The sequence below is a fragment of the Hemiscyllium ocellatum genome, chromosome 1, assembly GCF_020745735.1.
Source record: "Hemiscyllium ocellatum isolate sHemOce1 chromosome 1, sHemOce1.pat.X.cur, whole genome shotgun sequence".
NCBI lineage: Eukaryota > Metazoa > Chordata > Chondrichthyes > Orectolobiformes > Hemiscylliidae > Hemiscyllium > Hemiscyllium ocellatum.
The window spans coordinates 148,691,906-148,714,229 of record NC_083401.1 but is presented as its reverse complement, the minus strand read 5'-3'; the positions used below and the strand labels follow the sequence as shown (position 1 = coordinate 148,714,229).

Sequence of the window (22,324 nt, the reverse complement as noted above, 5' to 3'; positions counted from 1 at the left end):
TGTTGTAATAAATATATTTTTTTTCTATTTGTTTTAGAGATACTCAAATTGTTCCTTGTGCAGACTTCTTTTTAAATTGAGACATTTATCTATTAAAATAACTTAGCATTATTGAACAACTGTCCAATGCTGTAACACAATTAGACAATCCCCAGCGAAGGGTGAAGTGGAATAAAGTTTAAACATTTTCAACTTTGACCCAAGACATAAAGCTACACTTCAACATGGAACAACTGCTGTCTTTTCATAGTTTAGGAGAGGACCATGCAGACTGTGTATTTCTTTGAACTGAAGGACTCAGTAACAGTGCTTCTGATCTTGTACATATTGTTTAAGGAAATAAATAGTATAAAAGGGAACACTTTTTTTTCTTGTTTTATGTTCCAGTCTTCAGTTCCCATTCCTGTAAAACAAAATGAAAAGTGGGAACAACTATCAAAAAATATCTATTCTGAACATACATAGGCAATTCAACACTTTGAACCTGTTCCACCATTCAATAAGATCATGACTGATATGATTTTAAACTCAACTCTATATTCCTGCATGTCTCAACCATCTTTTATCCCCTTGGTTATCCAAGATTATCTACCTTGGCATTAAAAAATTTGAAGCTTCTGCATCCATGGCATTTTGGGGAAGGGAATCCCAAAGACTCATGACCCTCAGAGAAAAGATGTTTCCTCATTTCTGTTTTAAATGGGCAATAAACTTATTTTAAAATCATGACCTCTAATTCTTGATTCTGCCTCAAGAGACAGCTACACAGTCAAGTTTCCTCAGGATCTTATATGTTTCAAGTAAGTCAGCTCCAACTCTTCTAAACAGATGGAGCCTGTCTAGCCTTTCCTAATAAGGCAATTTGCTCATTTCGGACATTAATCTAGTAAACATTCTCTGAACTGTTTCCATGCAATAACATCTTTCCTTCCGTCTGTATGGTAACCAGTACTTTACATGGCACTCCGGATGTGGTCTCATCAATGCCCTGTATAACTGAAATATAACCTCCCTACTCTTGCATTTCCTTCTCAACACAATAAAACATAACATTCTCTTAGCATTCCTGATTGCTTGCTGTATCTGCATACTAACCTTCTGTAAGTCATACACTAAAACACCCAGATCTCTTGACATCAGAGTTCTGCAGTCTCACTATTTAAATAATGAAGATCTTTCTTTTTTAACTGGCCTCTTGTTTCCTACTTTCTACCCACCTTTTATTTCTCAATAATTGAGACATTTATTTCTGAACTATTTTACAAAATAAAGGCACTTTCCATAAATCTAGAACAGATCCCTGTAATGTTTCTAAATTTCCTGTACGTATTTTTTGTATTGATTTTATTTAAATTAAATTAACACTGTAAGAATGTTATGATTTGGAGATGCTAGTGTTGGACTGGGGTGTACAAAGTTAAAAATCACACAACACCAGGTTATAGTCCAACAGGTTTAATTGGAAGCACACTAGCTTTCGGAGTGACGCTCCTTCATCTGGTGATAGTGGAGAGCTCGATCGTAACAGAATTTATAGCAAATTTGCAGTGTGATGTAACTGAAATTATACATTGAAAAATTGATTGTTAAGCTTTTTATCTGTTAGAATACAGTGATAGTTTCACTTCTTTCATGTGTAAATCACAAAACCCTTTTTTTTTAAAGTTGCATTGTCGGGTTAGCTGTTAACAATGGTGACAATAGCTAGACAATATGTTGAAGGTGTTAGCCCCCTGTGTTCTCTATCTATGACCTGATGTTTAGATTGTTATCTCACTTTTTAGATTAGAATCAGAGTTTTACATAAATTCATGCAGTTTTTGAGCTCAGAGTTCGACATGAATGTATGCAGTTTTTGAGCAAAGTGCAGTGTAACTCTGCAAGTACAAATTCACCCCACAAAAAATGTGTGCATGTGGGCCTTTATGTGTGTGTGTGTGTGTGTGTGTGTGTGTGTGTGTCTGTCTGTCTGTCTGGGGTGGGGGTTGAGAGTGTGTGCGTGCGTGTGTAGTGGGTGCAGAGTGTCTTAAGTCTGTGAGGGGGTGCATGTGTGAGCGTGGGAGTGTGTGTGTCTATAAGGGTGTGTTTGCGCGTCTGTGTGTACCTGTGCATGTGAGTGTGTGTGTGTAGGGATATCTGTGTGTGTGTGTAGGGGTGTGTGTGTAGGTGTGTGTGTGTATAGGTGTGTGTGTGTGTGTAGGGGTGTGTGTGTGTAGGGGTGTGTGTGTGTGTGTAGGGGTGTGTGTGTGTGTGTAGGTGTGTGTGTGTGTGTGTGTAGGTGTGTGTGTGTGTGGGTGTGTGTGTGTAGGTGTGTGTGTGTGTGTGTGTGTGTAGTGCAATGGTGATCACCTGTAATGTGACACGAACCCAAGGTCCCGGTTGAGGCCCTCCCTATGGGTACCGAACTTAGCTATCAGCCTCTGTTCGGCCACTTTCCTCTGCTGCCTGTCCCGAAGTCCATCTTGGAGGATGGTCACCCGAAGGACACTCAGCCTCGGACCTTCGGGAACCATCCTCCAAGGTGGACTTCGGGATAGGCAGCAGAGGAAAGTGGCCGAACAGAGGCTGATAGCTAAGTTCGGTACCCATAGGGAGGGCCTCAACCGGGAGCTTAGGTTCGTGTCACATTACAGGTGATCACCATTACACTACATACACACACAGATATTCCTACACACACATACACACACTCACATACACACAGACACAGGTACACACAGACGCGCACACACACACCCACACACACCCTTATAGACACATACACTCACACATGCACCCCCTCACAGACTTAAGACACACAAACACACACACGCCCACAGACCCACATGCACACATATATTTTGTGGGGTGAATTTGTACTTGCAGAGTTACACTGCACTTTGCTCAAAAACTGCATACATTCATGTAGAACTCTGAGCTCAAAAACTGCATGAATTTATGTAAAACTCCATTATCTTACCTTTTAGATTAGAATCAATCTAAACATCAGGTCATAGACAGAGAATACAGGGGGCTAACACCTTCAACATATTGTCTAGCTACCACCATTGTTAACAGCTAACCCGACAATGCAACTTTAAAAAAAAGGGTTTTGTGGTTTACACACGAAAAAAGTGAAATTATCACGGTATTCTAACAGATAAAAGGCTTAACAGACAATCAATTTTTCAATGTATAATTTCAGTTACATCACACTGCAAATTTTTGCTATAAATTCTGTGTTACGATTGAGCCCTCCACAATCACCTGATGAAGGAGCGTCGCTCCGAAAGCTAGTGTGCTTCCAATTAAACCTGTTGGACTATAACCTGGTGTTGTGTGATTTTTAACTTTGTAAGAATGTTACTTGGTCAATTAGTTTAAATCTTAAATATTAGCTACAATCAATGTTCTCACTCAGAGTCATAGAGATATACAGCATGGAAACAGACCCTTCAGTTCAATGTGTCCATGCTGGTCAGATATCCCACCTAAATCTGGTCCCATTTGCCAGCATTTGGCCTCTAAACCATATCCCTCTAAACCCTCCCTATTCATACACCCATAGAAATGTTGTAATTGAATGAGCGTTCACCACTTTCTCTGGCAGCTCATTCCACACACACACCACCCTCTGCATGAAGAGGTTGCTCCTTAGGTCCCTTTTAAATCTTTCCCCTGTCACCCTCAACCTATGCCCTCTAGTTCTGGACTTCACCCACTGCAGGGAAAGGACCTTGTCTACTTACCCAGTCCATGCTTTTCATGATTTTATAAACCTTTCTAAGGTCACCCCTCAGCTCAAGAGAGTTATCTCAAGAGAAAACAGCCCCAATCTACTTAGCCTCTCCATATAGCTCAATCCCTTCAATCCTGGCAATATCCTCTTATGCGAGGTTTTGGATTTTCCAGTTCAAAGTCATCATAAAACAACATTTTGGATTTTGAGTACATGATTAATTTGAGATCTGACACTCGTAGCATGCTTGAAAAACAGATGACTACAGAGATCTGGATCTCAAAAGGTCTATATCACCGTTTGACTTCCTTCTCTACATCCATTCTGGTAACTGACAATAAATGTTATGATGAGTCAATAACACCACTGCTGCATCTTGAGACCAGGAATGATAGAAGGTGAACTAGATGGACTTTGATCTTTTTTCATCTTGTCATCTCCATGTTTCCATAACTAACACCTGTTAGGAATGAAATACCTGGTCTTACTAAGAAAGATAACCCATTTACACCTGAAGGTGTATAGAGTCATAGAGATGTACAGCATGGAAACAGGCCCTTCAGTCCAACCCATCCATGCCAACCAGATATCTCAACCCAATCTAGTCCCAGCTGCCAGCACTTGGCCCATATCCCTCCAAACCCTTCCTATTCATATACCCATCTTAAGTGTTGCAATTGTACCAGATTCACGGAGAACAAACATTTACTGTGGCAAAGAGAAACCAAATAGCCCATTCTTGGCCTGGAGTAGGAATGGTGTCTTACAGATATAGAAGCTAATGAATGAACTAAAGACAAGAAACAGTAAGAAAAAAACTAGCTTCCCGAATTATGTGACACTACTGACGTACAAGCCATCCACTCATAGCATGACTTCCCTACCAGAGCCCCATTTGAATCACCATCCATTTTCCTACCACCACCTCCACCTCCCTCCTTCCCTCCCTCCACCCAGGCCTGTCTAACCTGCACTGGCAAGGCTGCCCCATTTGCCTTCCAGTCCAGTCTTCTCTTTGGAACTGCAGTCAAAGCAGGACCCACTTCACATGGTAGCACTGCTGGGACTGGTGAGTTGCTGGTCATCTGATCAGCTGAAAACTCTGGGATTTAGGACATTACCTCACAAAAGCCACAACCTGCAGCATCTATATAATCCAGCCATGGCTTCCCATGACGCCACAGGTAGGCTTGACCTGAACTTTTCTTTTGGGGGTCAGGTTCACTGCCTCCATGTAGCCCAACCTGCCAGTGAGAAACTATTAACAGCCAAAAACAAAATTGGTTTGAGTGAAAAATAGCTGGTCTTTGGAATCCATCAATTTGCACCTGGTGAGGCTACATTACAGTTGTCGAACAGAAGGGAAGTCAAATTGGACTTGCTCATACAAAGGCAAGAGACTCATGGAATGTTTTTCTGAGGAAAAGAAGTTTTATATAAGAGGGTGACTTTGTTATTAAGATAGCAACTTGAAGGTCATGATTTCAAATGCCAGCACAGCAAGCTGAGCACCCAACACCAGTAATTTATCACTTTTAGCAAATAACCGAAAAACTGTGAAGTAGGAATACAGGATCTGGAGGAGATCACTCCGTACCTCTAATCCGTTAGTTCCCTGTCATTCGATGTGATCCTAAGTGATCTGTTAATGAGACTCATCCACCTGCCCTGGCTTCATACCACATCCTTTGGCTAGCAAAAATGCATTTATTTAGGATTTATGCTTACAAATTCATGGCTTTTTGTGAATGGACATTTTACACTTTTACCATCCTGTAAAATATAATTGATTCACTAATAACTCTTGGGTAAAGTATTCCTGCTATTAGGATGGAAGTATATTAACGCTGTTTAAAGCAGCCACTCAACTCTTCAAACAGCTCTGGTCCCTCCTGTATTAAGGGTGTATGGGTCCAGCATTGCATCTTTCAGTCATCACAAGACCCACAGTTGCAGAGTAGAATAAAGACATCATTGGTCTGAAGGGGCTGACTTAGAAGAAGAATGCACTCAACAATGGGAATGATGGGCATTAAATCTGAGAAACAAATTTGTTACTATGGGGGAATCTCCTGTTGTAATTTTGGTGCAATTATGGTGAAATTGCATCCTAGGCTAGACAACCCATTCTCAAATTCCAGGCTCTTGTGTTCTCATTATGATGCTGTCTATCCTCCATAAGAGGTGTGTTACTACAATACTCATTAGGTCACATGCACTGAGCTCTTCTTTTTTATGATTCGCAAGTGATATGTTCTCCTGGAACTATCACCAGTAGGATAACAAAAAGAAAAAGGCAGCCCAAACTATACTTTTTATTTATTAAATGTTTCCTAACCACTTAAGCAGCTGCTTGTATTTTAGATATTAGCGCAAATGACTTTCAGTGAAATAATATAATGAGCAATATTGTACTGATTTTTCTGTACCTTAGCCTTCCTGCGTACGTGGCCTCGACTTGGGGAGGAAACCATGGAAGGGGGTCTTCTTCCGAGAGCAGCTGCATTCACAGGCAATGACAGTGGCTCAGTGTCACTTGTATCACAGCTGGAAGTGGGAGAATTGTCTAGGGTACGATGCATGAACACAGGGGACTGCAAAGAACGATCAATAATGCAATAAATACTTCAAATCTAGAAATTTCCCCGACCACGGGATGTTTATGTTTCCATTTTTGCTCTGCTAAACACAAGTCCTAGGAAAATTTTGTATTGCTATTAGGTGCACAAACACTTGGGGCCCTTTGATGTTATATTTAATATAGCAAAAGAAAGCATTGCTCAGAAGCTGGTGGCATTAAGTGGTATGATCTACTGTTTCATTATTTTCTTCAATAATTAATTTCTGTGCAATCCATACCTTTGCCTAATGGAGAAAGGTGACTAGCTGAGACCGGTGGCCAATATTGTATATATATCGGTTTACCAGAATGTAGAACAGGAGTACACCATTCAGCCCTTCGACCCTGCTGTTTGAAGAAGTTCTTCCTCATGCTTGTCCTAAATGGCATGGCCCTTAACCTAAGGCTGTTCTCTCTGGTTCTAGACTCCACAGCCAGGGGAAACTGCTGCAAATCCTTTCTGCATCTAACCTGTCTGTCCCTTTAAGGGAACAACAAAAGCTCCTCTCACACTTCCAATTTCTGGAAAGTACAAGCCATGAAGTGGCATGGTGCTGCATCAGAACTGAAAGGCACGGTTTAGTTTCTTTACATTTTTTTAAAGTTCTTTCTTAGATTTCCTATTGGAACATCAAGCACCGTCATCATCTCACAGAAGAAACGTTTGTGCTGTCAACAATGTCATGTCACAGACAAACTGAAAATGGCCACTCATACGAAGAAGAGTTCATGAGAAATATTGAAACCATTCGGTCTGCTGGTAAACTGTGCTGCCAATCAGCACCAAGTAATTTCATGTGACTGTCAGCTGGAATTTACATAAACCCTGGTCAATGGGATCCACATACCAAATTGATTATTGCAATGATATTTGTTTTAATACTCTACTTTATGACCCAACATTAGTGTTTATTATGTACTGTTACTGAGCAGAAGGTGGTCACCACTATTGAGACAAGCTCCACAAATGCCAATTCATGATACAGCTAAATGAAATGAGTCTAAACATAAAATTTGGGATGGAAGGGTAGAAAATGGATCTTGCACTGTTCGTTTTAGGGAAGAAGAATGGAGGGAATTCCTGGGACATTACCTTATGCCTAAAAGACACCTGAGGTTAGATTTGATCGCCCAGGTACGAGCAAGTGTTCATTATTTTGAAACACTTTACTGAAAGGCTTCCCAGGCTCCGGACCTGAACTGCTTCAGTTTTCCTGCCCAGGACATGCTCAGCAAGTGGCTGCCAACAAAAAGATATTTTAAAGTTTTTAAAAAAACAAATGCCTGTGCGGCCAAGAGGTGCCCGAGTGCTCCTTTCGATTTTTGAAAGTCGTGAGCACCCTCTTTTGCCCGTCACCTGCCCCCACCAGAACGTGCCTGAGAGTCACTGTCAGTATCAGATTACCCAAACTGAATGGACTGAAATGGTGGAATTCTCTATTCCTGAGATGCTGCCTGGCCTGCTGTGCTTTGACCAGCAACACATTTGCAGGACTGAAATGGTGAGCTACTTCCGGAAAGGTGAGCGGTTCCGATAGCTCAAACGTTTACAATGAGACCCAAGAACCAATTCTGGGTGAGTCTCGGGCCTCCCTGTTAAGGCAGTGACCATGTCTGCTCTGTCAGTTATGCACCCAAAAATGAACCATTCAAAACCTACCATGGTAAATGAAAATCTCACACACTATGATTGGGACATCTGTGAATCGGCTACCAGACTTTATATCCATTTTTAAAAGAAGATGTATTTTAACCAAGCTGTTTATGAACATACAGATAATGGATAGGAAAAGACCCCATTGTCCATCTGGTCCGTTCTATACAATTTCCCATATATTGTACTTGTACTTACCTGTGGGCTTGAGGTTCTTGAAGACTTTGGTTCTATTGTCAGGCCCAGTGTGGGGCCTCCAGCAAGAGCTTTCTTCAAGCTTTCATTCACCTCTGTCAGCTCCAATTCCAGGTTCACACGTTCAGTCTCTTTGGCCTTGCATTCCTCCTCTAATTTCTTTAGCTTGGTCTCTAGAGCAGCCTGAGACTTCTTACCTATTTTAAATTTAAAAATAAAAATTACTAGACACTGGAATATAAAATTAGTTACGGTGTACAGTGAATCTTTGAACCAAACTTCCCTCTTCCCACTGGGTAGGATTGAATAAAATTACTGCTGCAGTCTCCCTGGAAGGTTCTGAACAGTAGTATGTCTAATGTTAGAAAATTTTATGTTTAGACTCATTTCATTTAGCATGTTACAGGATAGAGTAAAATGAAACAAGTGTACGTTCTGATGTGGGAGACGATAAATAGATAGCAGTAATGTTTCTGTTTGATTACAGGAGATGTTAATATTTCTGAAACGTATAGGATGGATTCCATTGAAATACTTCAATAGTGTTTTCTTCAGCCAGAAGTGAAAGAATTCACAACAGACATGTCCAGACAGGGTTTGCCCCTAACCAATAGAAAACAAGCATTACAATACACTCAATTGGTAATAAAAATGAATTTGGAAAGAGCATTAGGATTGCCCAGGAGGGAAACCTTGTTGAAACCTTAGTTCTAGAGCACAAGAAAGGAAGGATGCTCAAGGCAGCTGAATGGATCACCATCTCCGCGTGAATGGATCATCATGTCTGGGTGAATGGATCAACATCTCCGCGTGAATGGATCACCACGTCTGGGTGAATGGATCACCATCTCTGCGTGAATGGATCACCATCTCTGCGTGAATGGATCACCACGTCTGGGTGAATGGATCACCATCTCCGCGTGAATGGATCACTATGTCTGGGTGAATGGGTGAATGGATCACCGTGTCTGCATGAATGGATCACCATCTCCGCGTGAATGGATCACCACGTCTGGGTGAATGGATCACCATCTGTGCGTGAATGGATCACCATCTCTGCGTGAATGGATCACCACGTCTGGGTGAATGGATCACCACGTCTGGGTGAATGGATCACCATCTCCGCGTGAATGGATCACTATGTCTGGGTGAATGGGTGAATGGATCACCGTGTCTGCATGAATGGATCACCATTTCCGCGTGAATGGATCACCATGTCTGGGTGAATGGATCACCATGTCTGCGTGAATGGACAATGGGATTCAAATCAAAATTGTGCGATTTCCAACTGTTGTAACATTTTAACTCTAGCAGCAGGGCATTTGCCCTCATGTTGGTTGGCACTACTGCTGTGCTAGCATGATATCTAGATGCACCAATCCAAAACTGAGCTTCTATGACCTGTTGTGAGCTAAGGTCTGGCACAATGGATTACTATCCTAGGGTGCTGTTCAATGTGGAATGTAGAATAGTATACCAGGGATATTATTTATAATATTTTAGTGAACAATTATTAACCTCGTAACCAAACACAGGCAATCCCCCCATTCCAGACCAAAGGTAACAGGTTATTGATAAAAAAAAGAGGTTGGAAAAATCAATGCATCAAGGAAAGCTCTGTAACTCTAACATATCCAGTTGAGAATGACATTGGACAATCAACTAACTGACAAAAGGGGAATCTCCAATTTAATCATATTGTAACGAGACAGATAAGACTGACCTTTTGGCTACCCAAGGTGCCAAGTTGACAATTCCGTTCAATTTCAGATCCCTGTTGTTACAGTCTCCATAAGGTATTGAATTGGTGTAATTTCACACTTTAAGACTTTTGTTCCATAAACCTAAAATCTACACTGGCTAATTATGATTTAGTAGGCAACTACTACTCAGACTATGAATGTCTGAATGTGACCGATAAGCATAGGTCACACATATACACGCTACAGTGTTCTTGCTATCGGATTACACTGAGGTAGGTTTTCCCAGAGACATGACAATCATTAAAGATTTTTAAAAGTATACAGAATTTCACAATATTCCTGCGGTTTAGACCAAGGTTGGTTTTAAGCATGGATCAGGTTTCTATACTTAAGGGTTGCTATTTATTAGACAGACTCTAGCTACAGGCGGTTCTGTCCTTGTTGCTTTGGAAGGGGTGGGATTCAAGGGCGGTGGTACATGAAGTGGAGGAGATGGGCTGGAGAGCATCATGAACCACGTGGGAAGGGAAGTTACGATCGTGGAAGGAGGTGACCATCTGGGACTTTCTGAGGTGGAATTGGTCATCCTGGCAACAGATGTGGCAAAGGAAGAGGAATAGGTAATAAGCAATGGCATTTTTACAGGAGGTAGGGTGGAAGGAGGTGTAGCCTAGGTAGCTGTGGGAGTAGTATATGTCTGTGGTTAGTCAGTCACCGGAGACGGGCAGCCTCCAACCTCATTGTCCATGAACCCCAATTCAACTTCCTTCCCAAGATCAATAAACCTGACTGCCTTGGTTGACCCATTGTCTCAGCCTGCATCTATCCCACCGAACCCATCTCTTCTTACCTCGATACCTCCTGTCCTCCTTAGTCCAGGAACTCCCCACCTACATTTGTGACACCACCCACGCTCTTTACTTCCTCCAAAATTTTCATTTCCCCAGCCCCCAATGCCTCATGTTCATCATGGACATCCAGTCCCTGTATGCATCGATCTGTCACGACAAAGGTCTCCAAGCCCTCTGTTTCTTCATCTCATGCTATCCCAACCAGTACCGTTTCACTGACACCCTCATGTGCCCAGCTGAACCGGTCCTCACTCTTAGCAACTTCTCCCTCCAATCCTCCCATTTCCTCCAAAACAAAGGGGTAGTCATGGACACCCGCACGGGACCCAGCTATGCCGGCCTGTTTGTTGGATGTGTGGAACAATCCATCTTCCGCAGTTACACCAGCACCACCGCCCCCAGCTGTTTCTCAGCAACATCGATGGCTGAATTGGCGCCACCTCATGCTCCAATGAGGTTCATCAACTTTACCAACACCTTCCACCCTGACCTCAAATTCACCTGGATCATCTCTGAAACCTCCCTTCCCTTTCTGCACCTCTCTATCCTATTCTCTGGTGACCAACTAACCACCACTGCAAGCCCACTGACTCCCACAGCTACCTAGGCCACACCCCCTCCCACCCTAACTCCTGTAAAAATGCCATCCCTTATTCCCAAATCCTCCACCTTCGCTGCATCTTGTGTCAGGATGACTAATTCCACCTCAAAATGTCCCAGATGGCCTCCTTCTTCCATGATCGCAAATTCTCTTCCCACATGGTTGATTATGCACTTTAGCGCATCTGCTCCACTTCACGCACCACCGCCTTGAACCCCATCCTTCCCAATGCAACAAGGACAGAAACTCTCTTGGTCCTCACCTCCACCCAACTAATGTCCACATACAACGTATCATTCTCCACAACCCCTGCCGCCTCTAAAAGGATCCCACTACCAGAGACATATTTCCCTCTCCACTCCGGTCAGTGTTCCAAAAAGACCATTCCCTCCTTGACTCCCTCATCAGGTCCATGCCCCTTACCATCCCACACCCGGCACCTTCCCCTGCCACCGCTAGAGATGTAAAACCTGCGCCCACACCACTCCCCTCACCTCCGTCCAAGGCCCCAAAGGATCCTTCCACATCTAACAGAAATTTGCCTGAACCTCTACCAATGTCATCTACTGCATCCATTGCACTTGATGTGGTCTCCTCTACATCGGGGAGACAGGACGGATTCCTGCAGATCGTTTCAGAGAACATCTCCGGGGCACCCACACACACCAACCCCACTGCCCCCTGGCAAAACATGTCAACTCCCCCTCCCACTCCATCAAGGACATGCAGGTCCTGGGCCTCCTCCACTGCCAAACCATTACCACCTGACGCCTGGAGGAGGGACCTTGTGAACCTCCTTGGTTCCGCCTTGGGACCCTGCAACCGTACAGGATAAATGTGGATTTCAACAGCTTCCTCATTTTCCCTCCTCCACATTATCCCAGTCCCAAGCCTCCAACTCGGCACCACCCTCCAGACTTGTCCATCACTCCCTCCTCTGACCTATCACCTTCATCCACCAATTGCTTTTTGAGCCACCTTCCCCAAACCTCACCTCCTCCCATTTATCTCTCAGCCTCATTGCTGAAGGGCTTAAGCCCGAAACATCGTTCTCCTGCTCCTCAGATGCTGCCTGACCTGCTGTGCTTTTGCAGCACCACATTCTCGACTCTGATCTCCAGCATCTGCAGTCCTCACTTTCTCCTGAAAGTATTGGGTGACTGGTTCACACCTTTAACAAACCAGATAAAAACCTTTACAAATCCCAGCTTACAGCAACTGAGATGAGAAACTAAATTGGCTGTCTTCATGCCTGAGACATTTTTTTTAAACTGCAAAGCAGAAACAGCTCTTTCTCCTCCAGAGATCTGAGTTTCTGCCACATATTTACACCCCTAAATTGTTCAGCTACCTGGGAGCCAAACAGATCATTGTTAGCAGGTAGCAGGCCTTTTTAAATCAAAGACTGGTCACTAGTCCACAGCTGAATCAGCTACTTGTTGCTGGCTAAATCTCCATTCATATATAGCCCCAAGGCTGCAGCTCCTCTGTAACTAGCCTTCAACTACTGTTTGAACAAGTAGCTCTATAAACAACAAATACAATGAGCATCAGGTAACTTGCATTTTAGAAGTGCCTCAATTCCTGTTAGGCCAAAGGGCCTGTTTCCACACTGTCGGGATTCTATGATTCTTCAGCAATCCTTGGTTTGTAAATCAGTTTTATTCCCATCTCAGTCTAAAATCTAATAAAAACAACAAAACTGCCTTTACAATAGGAAACTGTCCACAGTTCACTTTTTCTCTGCCTTTGCCTTTTTTCTCTGCTAGTTGTAGCAACTGTCTCCATACAAAGTCTAGACAGAAAGTCTGCAATAACAAGAACATTTGCTCTTGCCTTTATTGTTAAACCAAGCACATATATCTTAATAACATATGACCTGGGCCCTCTTGTTCCCATCGTAACCAAGCCACAGAGACTGGTTGTTGGGCAGGATGTATTGCAGATTGTGTGACTCTCTTTGTTACTCAATTTCACCTGAAGTTAAAAGAGTCTGATAAATAATTTTACAAAAGCTTGTAATGTTAACACTATATACAGATAATTCAGGTCTGTTCACATGACATTGAGAGTGAATGGGTGCATAGTTTCAATAAAGAATGTGGAACCTGAGAACATCACAGCTAATGTGTTGAGAATGTGTGCACTAGAGACAGCACCTCCTCTAGCCAAGCTGTCTCAATGCAGCTATAATTCTAGCATTGATCTAACATGATGTACAGTTTGGGTTCCACCAGGGCCACTCAGCTCCTGACCACATTACAATCTTGGTTAAAACATGGGCAAAGCAGCAAGGTCAGAGGGACAGCCCTTGCCATCAATTCTGCATTTGGCTGTGTGTGCCATCAAGAAGCCCTGGTAAAACTAGAATCGGTGGCAATCCAAGGGTAAACTCTCTGTTGATTGGAGTCACACCTAGCTGACGGAAAGTTGGCTGAGGTTGTTGAAGGTCAGTCATCTCAGCTCCAGGATATCTCTACAGGAGTTCCTCAAGGTAGTGTTCTAGGTCTAACTATCTTCGGATGCTTCATCAATGACCATCCCTCCATCATAAACTGGGATAATCACTAATGATTGCACAATGTTCAATGCATCATTCATGACTCCTCAGATATGGAAGCAATCCATGTTCAAATGCAACATGATCGGGAAAATATCCAGGCCTGGTTGAAATGTGGCAAGTAACATTTGCACCTCACAAATGCCAGGCAATGACTAACTCCAAAAAGACCAGCTAACCACCGCCCCTTTAATTCCATGGTGTTAACATCATGAAAATCCTCCACTATTAATCCTGGGGATTTCCATTGACCAGAACCTCAACTGGACTCACAACATAAACGCAGTGGCTATAAGAGGAGATCAAAAGGTCAAGAGTACTGCAGCGAGTAATGCACTTCCTGACTCCCGAAAGCATGTACACCATCTGCAAGGTACAAGTCTGAAGTGTGATGGAATACTCCCAACTTATCTGGAAAAGCACAGTTCCACCAACAATCAAGAAACTTGATACCATCCAGGAAAAAGCAGCCTGCCTGATTGGCGCCATATCCACAAGTATCCAATCCCTCCACCGCAGTAGCAGAAACAGAAATTGCTGGAAAAGCTCGGCAGGTCTGGTAGCATCTATAGGGAGAAATCAGAGTTAACGTTTCAGGTCGAGTGACCCTTCCTCAGAACAACAGGGCCAGTCAGCTCCAGTTCTAAGGAAGGCTCACTCAATCTGAAATGTTACATCTGATTTCTCTCCACAGATGCTGTTAGACCTGAGTTTTTCCAGCAATTTCTGTTTTTGTTTCTGATTTACAGCGTCCGCACTTCTTTCGGTTTTTACTCAGATGCAGCAGTGTGGACTATCGCCAAGATGCACTTCAGAAATTCACCAAAGATCCATAGACAACATCTTCCAAACCCATGACTACTTCCATCTAAAAATGACAAAGGCAGCAGATACATCGCCATGCGCAAGTTCCCCTCCAAGCTACTCCCCATCCTGACTAGAAATATATTGCTAGTCCTTCATTGTTGCTGCATCAGAATCCTGGACTTCCCTTCCTGTCTGTATTGTGAGTCTACCAACAGTACATGGACTACAGTTAAAGAAGGCAGTGTGATCGTGGAAACTTCAGCACTTTTAATAACTGTTCATGAATTGAAAGCAGTGATAACTCTGGAATAAGGGACAAGGACAAACTACTAGACAGCAATTGAAAGCAATTAGCCATGTCTGGGAAAAGGAGGAGTTGAAGCTACATGAACAAAATTTGCTTTAGGGGCAACAGCAAAGGGATGGTTTTTAATAGTCTACCTCAATGTTTAAAATGATACAATACCAGATTATAGTCCAATAGATTTAATTGGAAGCACACTAGCTTTCGGAGCGATGGTCCTTCATCAGGTGGTTGAAGGAGTGGCGTTCTGACAGCTAATGCTTCCAAATAAACCTGTTGGACTATAACCTGGTGTTGTGTGATTTTTAACTTTGTACATCCCAGTCCAACACCGGCATCTCCAAAACATAACCTCAATATTTGGCATCAATGTCTCCAAATGCCCCCAGATTGGGGCAACTGAAAGCTACAACCTACACCCAATTCAGTCTGCACCTCGCCCTTGTTTCCCAATTTGGCAACCAGTCAGCTTTCTTGCCTGTTAGAGAGGCAGGTGATTGGGAAGGTGATGAATGGACTCTCTTAAGTGACCATTAATTAACTGAAGGCTTTAACTGCTGTTGAGTTGAGAAAGTTGTGTATGTACCATCTCACTGAGCATCAATTCATACAAATGGAGAGAAGGGCTGGGTTTCTCTTAAGGGCAAACTCACTCAATTGTTTTCTGTTCTAATCACCTTCCTCACGATGTCCAGAGTGGGGAAAATTCCATCCATGGATCTAACTGAAGGATAGTTCAGTCACCAAGTGTAAGTTCCTGACTCAAGTGTATAAGTTAAAACTTTTGTCCTCAAATTGCCAATATGTCACTGAACATTTCTGGCAAAGAGTTAAGACTGGCCATGGGTGAGGTCCCAGAGAGTAGCCAATGTTGCCCCATTATTCAAGAAGAATTCAAGAGGTCGATGAGCTTCATGTTGGCGGTAGAAAACCTATTGGAAAAGATTCTTAGGGACAAGATCAATACGTTTTTAGTAGCAAATAGACTTATTAGCGGTAGACAGCATGGTTTTGTGCAGGGGAGTTCGTGCCTCACTAACTTGATTGAGCATTTTGAGGAGGTGATGATCATTAATGAGGGAAAAGCAGTTGATATTGTCTACATGGACTTCCGTAAAGCCTTTGACAATGTCCCTCATGGCAGACTGGTATAAATGTAGAGTCACACAGTATCAGCGTGAGCTGGCAAGATGGATTCAGAACTAGCTTAGTCATAGGAGACAAAGGGTAGCAGTGGAAGGATGCTCTTCAGAATGGAGGGCTAAGGCTCAGTGCTGGCACCTCTGTTGTTCGTGGTCGACAAATGATTTGGAGGAAAATGTAGCTGGTCTAATTAGTAAGTCTACAGACAATACAAAGATTCATGGCATTATGGATAGTGAGGAGGATTGTCAGAGGACACAGAAGGATATAAATCAGTTGGATGCATGGGCAGAAAAATAGCAAATGGAGTTTAGTCTGGACAAATGTGAGGTGATACATGTTGGAAGGTCAAAAGTACAGGTGAAAATTATATAGTGAATGGAAGAACCCTCAGGGGTATTATAATGCAAGTGATCTGGGTGTGTAAGTCCACAGATCACTGAAGGTGGTTACGCAGACAGATAAAGTTGTAAAAAGGTCTATGGTATGCTTGCCTTCATTAAAGGGGCATTCAGTATAAGCTATGCTGCAGTTTTATAGAACATTAGTTTCAGCCACATTTGGATTATTTTGTGCAGTTCTGGTCACTACACTACCAGAAGGATGTGAATGCTTTAGAGAGAGAGTGCAGAAAAGGTTTACCAGAATGTTGCCTGGTATAGGGGACTTTAGCTATGAAGAAAGGTTGAATAGACTGTTTTTTTCAAATGAACAAAGGAAGTTGAAGGGCAACCTGACATTAGTTTATAAGATTGTGAATGGTATGGATAGAGGGAAAGTGAAGCTTTTTCCCAGGGTGGAGGGGTCAATTACTAGGGGACACAGGCGGGGGGAGGGGGACTTTAAAGAGATGAGAGGGGCAAGTTTTTCACACAAAGAGTGCCGAGTGTCTGGAACATGCTGCCAGAGAAGATGGTGGAAGCAGACACAATAATAGCATTCAAGAAGCACCTGGACAAATAAAGGAATAGAAGGGGATAGAGGGATATGGATCTTGTAAGGGAAGACAGTTTTACTATGGGAAGGTGAAATGTGTTGGCACAGGCTTGGAGGACTGAAGGACCTGTTCCTGTGCTGTATTGTTCTTTGTTCTTTGATTGGATATTTTTTTCATGTGTCACTGCAGATTAGATATAGATTTTTTTTAAATAAAGCATTGGTGATCAAACAACTGTTGTTCATGAATGTGTTGGAACTGCTCTTGGAATTCAAGAGAGCATTAAGACCATATGGGAATAAAAACAACTGATGATTAACAGGCAGGAGAAAGTGAGGACTGTAGATGCTGGAGATCAGAGCTTAAAAATGTGTTGCTGGAAAAGCGCAGCAGGTCAGGCAGCATCAAAGGAACAGGAGAATCAATGTTTCGGGCATAAGCCCTTGGACTTATGCCCAAAACAATGATTAACATGCAGCGAAAGAGGACTTGGATTAGATGGAAATCCACCTGCTCAAGAACCATATGAGAAATTGGGAGGTTTCCAAGGTGGCACTGAGAACGGTGTCATATTAGTGTACCTTCAACTCTCTCTCATTCCTCCATTAAAATCATGATAAAAGTCTGCTGAGGTGGATGTTTCAGGTAAAGTGACGGAAACACTTATTGTATCAAACATCACTTGCTTAATGCATATAGGAACTTGAAGCTGACTGAGTTTACTGATTTTCTCATAGCAATTGGGAAAGAGCAAACAACAAAGCAACTCTCAAACTTACTGACCTTAATTGCAACAGAAAACACACTGCCAGTTGTAATAGTTATCGCCAGATCTTGAGGCAACAAATGATAAAAATCAAGCAATTCCTCAGGGATTTGCATGTTCTTGTCAGCACATAATATCTTTTGGGACAGTAAAAAAATCACACGCTATTTACTCTCTGTCTCCAATTTCAGCTTTTTGTTCTCTCACGCTTCTAACTCACCTCTTGCTAGCGTGGAGTTCTCATAAGGGCATATATGAAAGTATGGTGCCTGATTTCCTTTGTAGGTTCAATAGATTCTCTCACCACTAGAAGCATTTTGTCATTTAATTGTTACCTAATAAATGCAAAACATTTCCAAATACGTTTGACTATCTTATCAGAGATCAGCTGAGGATTCCTTTCACCACTAATGAAAATGGACACCTACCACATTCTATGTTCATAATTTGTGGATGCAAGCAGCAATGGTCAGGAGCAATGCAGACGAAGCCAGAAACTGTGATATTGGTTGTCACTATGCCATTTGAGCTCGATTACTTTGGATTAATAAAGCTGTTTCTTACTTCCAATCAAAGCTTGAACAACCTAATTTGCCGTTTAGCCAAAAATTGGATTGCTCAAGAAGAGAGTGAGAAGATCCCTCACCCTGAATCATCAGTTCATCACACTATACAAATTATATTTTTTCACATGAATTGGTAAGCTTAGTAGAAGTAAAAGCAGTGAAAGCAAATGGTTGATTCTGCAGTCAAATTCATTTGGGATGAGTATAAGGTTCAGCATGGACTTCACTTGTCTGCTGTCACTGGATTTGTTAAACATTATCTTGCAGGGTCAACAATCAATTAACCTCACTTCACAGTTTTGTAACTTAAGCACTGCAGCATCTCATTGAATAGAAGAGATTTAAAATCCCTACCTGTACATGTTTCAATAGCTGTTTTCAGCTCCCTTCTATCTTTTCTCAGTTGTGCCAACCGGGTGCGTAGGATTTCTTTCTGCTTTTTCATCTCTTCTTCCTTTGTCTGTAATCTTTTTGCATCAGCTTCCACACGGTTCTTACCATATTTGTATTGATCAGCATCTGTAAATTAACCACAAAAGATTGTATCGTCATTTTAAAGATGTGAACTAAGTACTGGTACCAGAAACATTCCAACTCCAATAACTTATGAGCATTCTGGGTACAAATAACTCATTGATCAAAGCCACTATTAAATAAAGCTATTATGAAATCCTCCAAAACACTGATACGTGTTATATTTACCTTGTATGATGTTCCATTTTAAAAAAAATCTCAAAAGAGATACTTTAAGATTAGAACATGCAATAGTGCCAGTTTGATAGGTCAAAACAGCATCTAGACAATGACTTAAGCAGTTTGTGATTTCTAACATTTTGCCTAACTACTCCATATGGTGAGTAGGAGGATGAACAAAATCTGGAAATTTGTTAGAAGCAATGTGCAAAATCATGTGTTATTCAGTTTTGACTGTACTTTTAAAAATGTTGTGCATAAACAGTCATTTTGGCCCAGAGTTTGCTGAAAAAAAAGCGCTTGAATTCATGGCACACACCATTTCCAATTACGAAAAATACCCAGTAATTATTGATAAAAAAGTACATTGAAAGTCATGAATTTTGGGAAAACTCTGGATATCTTGCACTACGCCACAACTAGCATTAGAAAAATTGAAGATCACAGTCAATCTCCCTGCAAATACGAATTAAACTTACAGCAGATTAGAAGCGCAACCGTTTCATGACACAACAACTGTTCTGTTCAGATTCCTCTAGGACGTTGGCTACAGACCTTAGTACAGCTTTGATATAAACAGGAATGCAGCTGAATTCCAGAGGTGAGGAGAGACTGATTGCGCTTGACATCATGGTAATATTATTTAGAGTGTGACATCAATGATCCCAGTAAGACTGAAGCTAATGGAATTGGACGGGGGGGGGGGGGGGGGGCGGGGTGGAATCTAAGAGAAATAGTATAATAATCTGAAATACATTAGTGTCCTAGACCCAACCATCTTCAGCTGCTTCAGGATGACCATCAGAAATTCAGGAGTGAGAATGTTCGTGGATGATTGTACAGCACTTGGAACCATTTGTAGCTCCTCAAATACTGATGCAGTATGTGCCCATATGCAGCAACACTCAGTTTTGGGCTAATAAGGGACTAGAAAGATGTGCAAAAGTGTTGGGTAAACAATACAGAATCTACCGGCTTTCTCCTGACAATGAATGGCATTTCTAATCACTGAATCCACTACACCAACATTCTGGGCATCACCTATGGTCAAGAACTGAACTGGACCAAACATAACATTTTGTTCATCCTGTTTAGACATGCTGAAAGACACCTCCTGGGCAACTGAGATTTGGACCTAGACTTACGAGCCCAGAGGTAGGGAATTGAACCATACTAAAAAAAAATGTTTTTAGTATGTTCAAACACACCTCCAGGCCAGATGGGATTTTAAATCAGACTTTCTGGCCCAGAGATATGGACATCATTATTCCACCACAACAGCCATAACCAGCACAAAAGAATATTTTTAATCAAATTGTTTGGACATTTATGACATTCCACCTTAGCCCAGGTAAGGGTTGAACCTGGACCACCTCAGATAATCACAGAGTTAGGAGGTATTTTTAAAACAACCTGTTCATGGATGTTGTGTGTGATGATGCTACTCCTTTAACAAGGTTATGCTGTCCTTGATATTTTTCCTCTAACCCCCCCCCCCCCCCCGCCCCGAAAAGTTTAGGTTTGAAGGCCTTTAGGGGCAATTTGATGACAGCTAACAGATACTGCCTCAGGCAAAAAGCTCTCAAGTTAAAAAAAACACTTGCAAATGAAAGGAGAGTGGCCAGTTCTCCCAGCTCAGCTTTTCTCTGGCTTGGTTTGGTTTGGTTTGGTTTGGTTTTCAGCAGTCTGGCTGTACACTGAAAGCAATCAGTCTGTTTTGAGCCTGTTGGTGAAAGAAACAACAAAAGAAGGTGTTCCATACTGAATCTCACTGCCATCTCTCTTCCTCCTGCAAGACCCTGGGTTTTATTTTACCTTTTCTACCAAGGGAAATTTAGAGGGATTATTGCAAATATTTGGAACAGCATCATTAAATTGGGATAATCTGCTGGGTTTTTGGATAGGTTAAGTTATTTTGTATTCTGTTCTCTTTTGTTTGTGTTTCATTCGGTAATCTTGTAAATAAATTCAGTTTTATTTTGAACTAAGTGGTTTGACCAGCTGCATCTCTCCTGGGATATCCGTTGTACACCTGCTTAAAACATCTAGCAAAGTTAGGGTCTGGGCTACTTTCTTGAAATGTTTTGAGGGATCTGACCTGATCTATAACATATGATACATCTCGGGAGCAGCTGAGGATTGAATACAGCTCTCCCAATCCACTGTGTGTTAGGGGGCAATTCTAGTAATAGGATGAATAACACTTTAGAGTTAAGGTAATAAGGCAAACAGGTGCTGTGAACTAATTGAGTAATTGTGTTTAAAAATATAGCACTTGGCTAAAATACTTCATACAATCCTTACACATTATCATAGAATGCCTACAGCGTGGAAACTGGTTATTTGGCCCAACAAGTCCACACCAACCCTCTGAAGACGAACCCACCCAGATCCATTCCCCTATCCTATTACTCTACAATTCTCCGGACTAATGCACCTAACCCTAAACATCTGTGAACACTATGGGCAATTTAGCATGGCCATTTCACTTAACCTTCATCTTTGGACTGTTGGAAGAAACCAGAGCACCCAGAGGAAACCCATTCAGACACAAGGAGAATGTCTGCGTGGAGTTTGCACAGTCGCCTGAGGGTGGAATCAAACCTTGGTCCCTGGCGCTGTGAGGCAGCAGTGCTAATCACTGAGCCACTTGGAAGAATGATAGCCTGAAAATCTAAAGGTCCGTCGTCTAATCCTGGGCTAGACTCTTGTGCAGTGGTAATGTCACTATTTCTGAACTAGGAGGCCTAGATTGTGGTTAATCCATCCTGTGGCGCAATATCCAAAATGACTGTCGATAAAGCTCTGTAATTTGAAAGCATAATTTCCTCAGCTTTAAGCTCTAGCTCTCTCAGCCAGCATTTTTACATTTAGATTTAATTGTCACATTTCATTTGCATTTTCATTTTTTTTAACCTCTGCACCACCTTTAGTGATTCTTTTTGTAAATAAATACTCAATCTTCAATTCTCCACTGTTCCCAACATCTCAATTAAGAAAATATTTTGATTGGACTTCCTTGCATCCAAGATACAGAACTGGAGGCCTGTGACCAGTACAGTGCCACTAGGATTGGTGCTGGGTCCGCTACTTTTTGTCATTTATATAAATGATTTAGATGTGAGCATGAGAGGTACAGTTAGTAAGTTTGCAGATGACACCAAAATTGGAGGTGTTGTGGACAGCGAAGAGGGTTACCTCCGATT

At 42.1% G+C, this 22,324-nt stretch overlaps 1 protein-coding gene across 1 annotated transcript in view; it reads right to left on the bottom strand.

The window, feature by feature from the left end:
• Positions 1–203: 203 nt before the first annotated feature.
• The window catches only part of afap1 (actin filament associated protein 1), a 283,296-nt gene continuing 261,175 nt past the window's right edge, over positions 204–22,324 (bottom strand). The window contains exons 14-17 of the mRNA XM_060832686.1: positions 18,780–18,944; positions 8,191–8,384; positions 6,148–6,312; positions 204–403 (exon numbers count right to left, since the gene is read on the bottom strand). Of these exons, the coding sequence (XP_060688669.1) occupies positions 377–403; positions 6,148–6,312; positions 8,191–8,384; positions 18,780–18,944 (551 nt within the window). The 3' untranslated portion in view covers positions 204–376. The remainder of the gene's footprint in view (positions 404–6,147; positions 6,313–8,190; positions 8,385–18,779; positions 18,945–22,324) is intronic.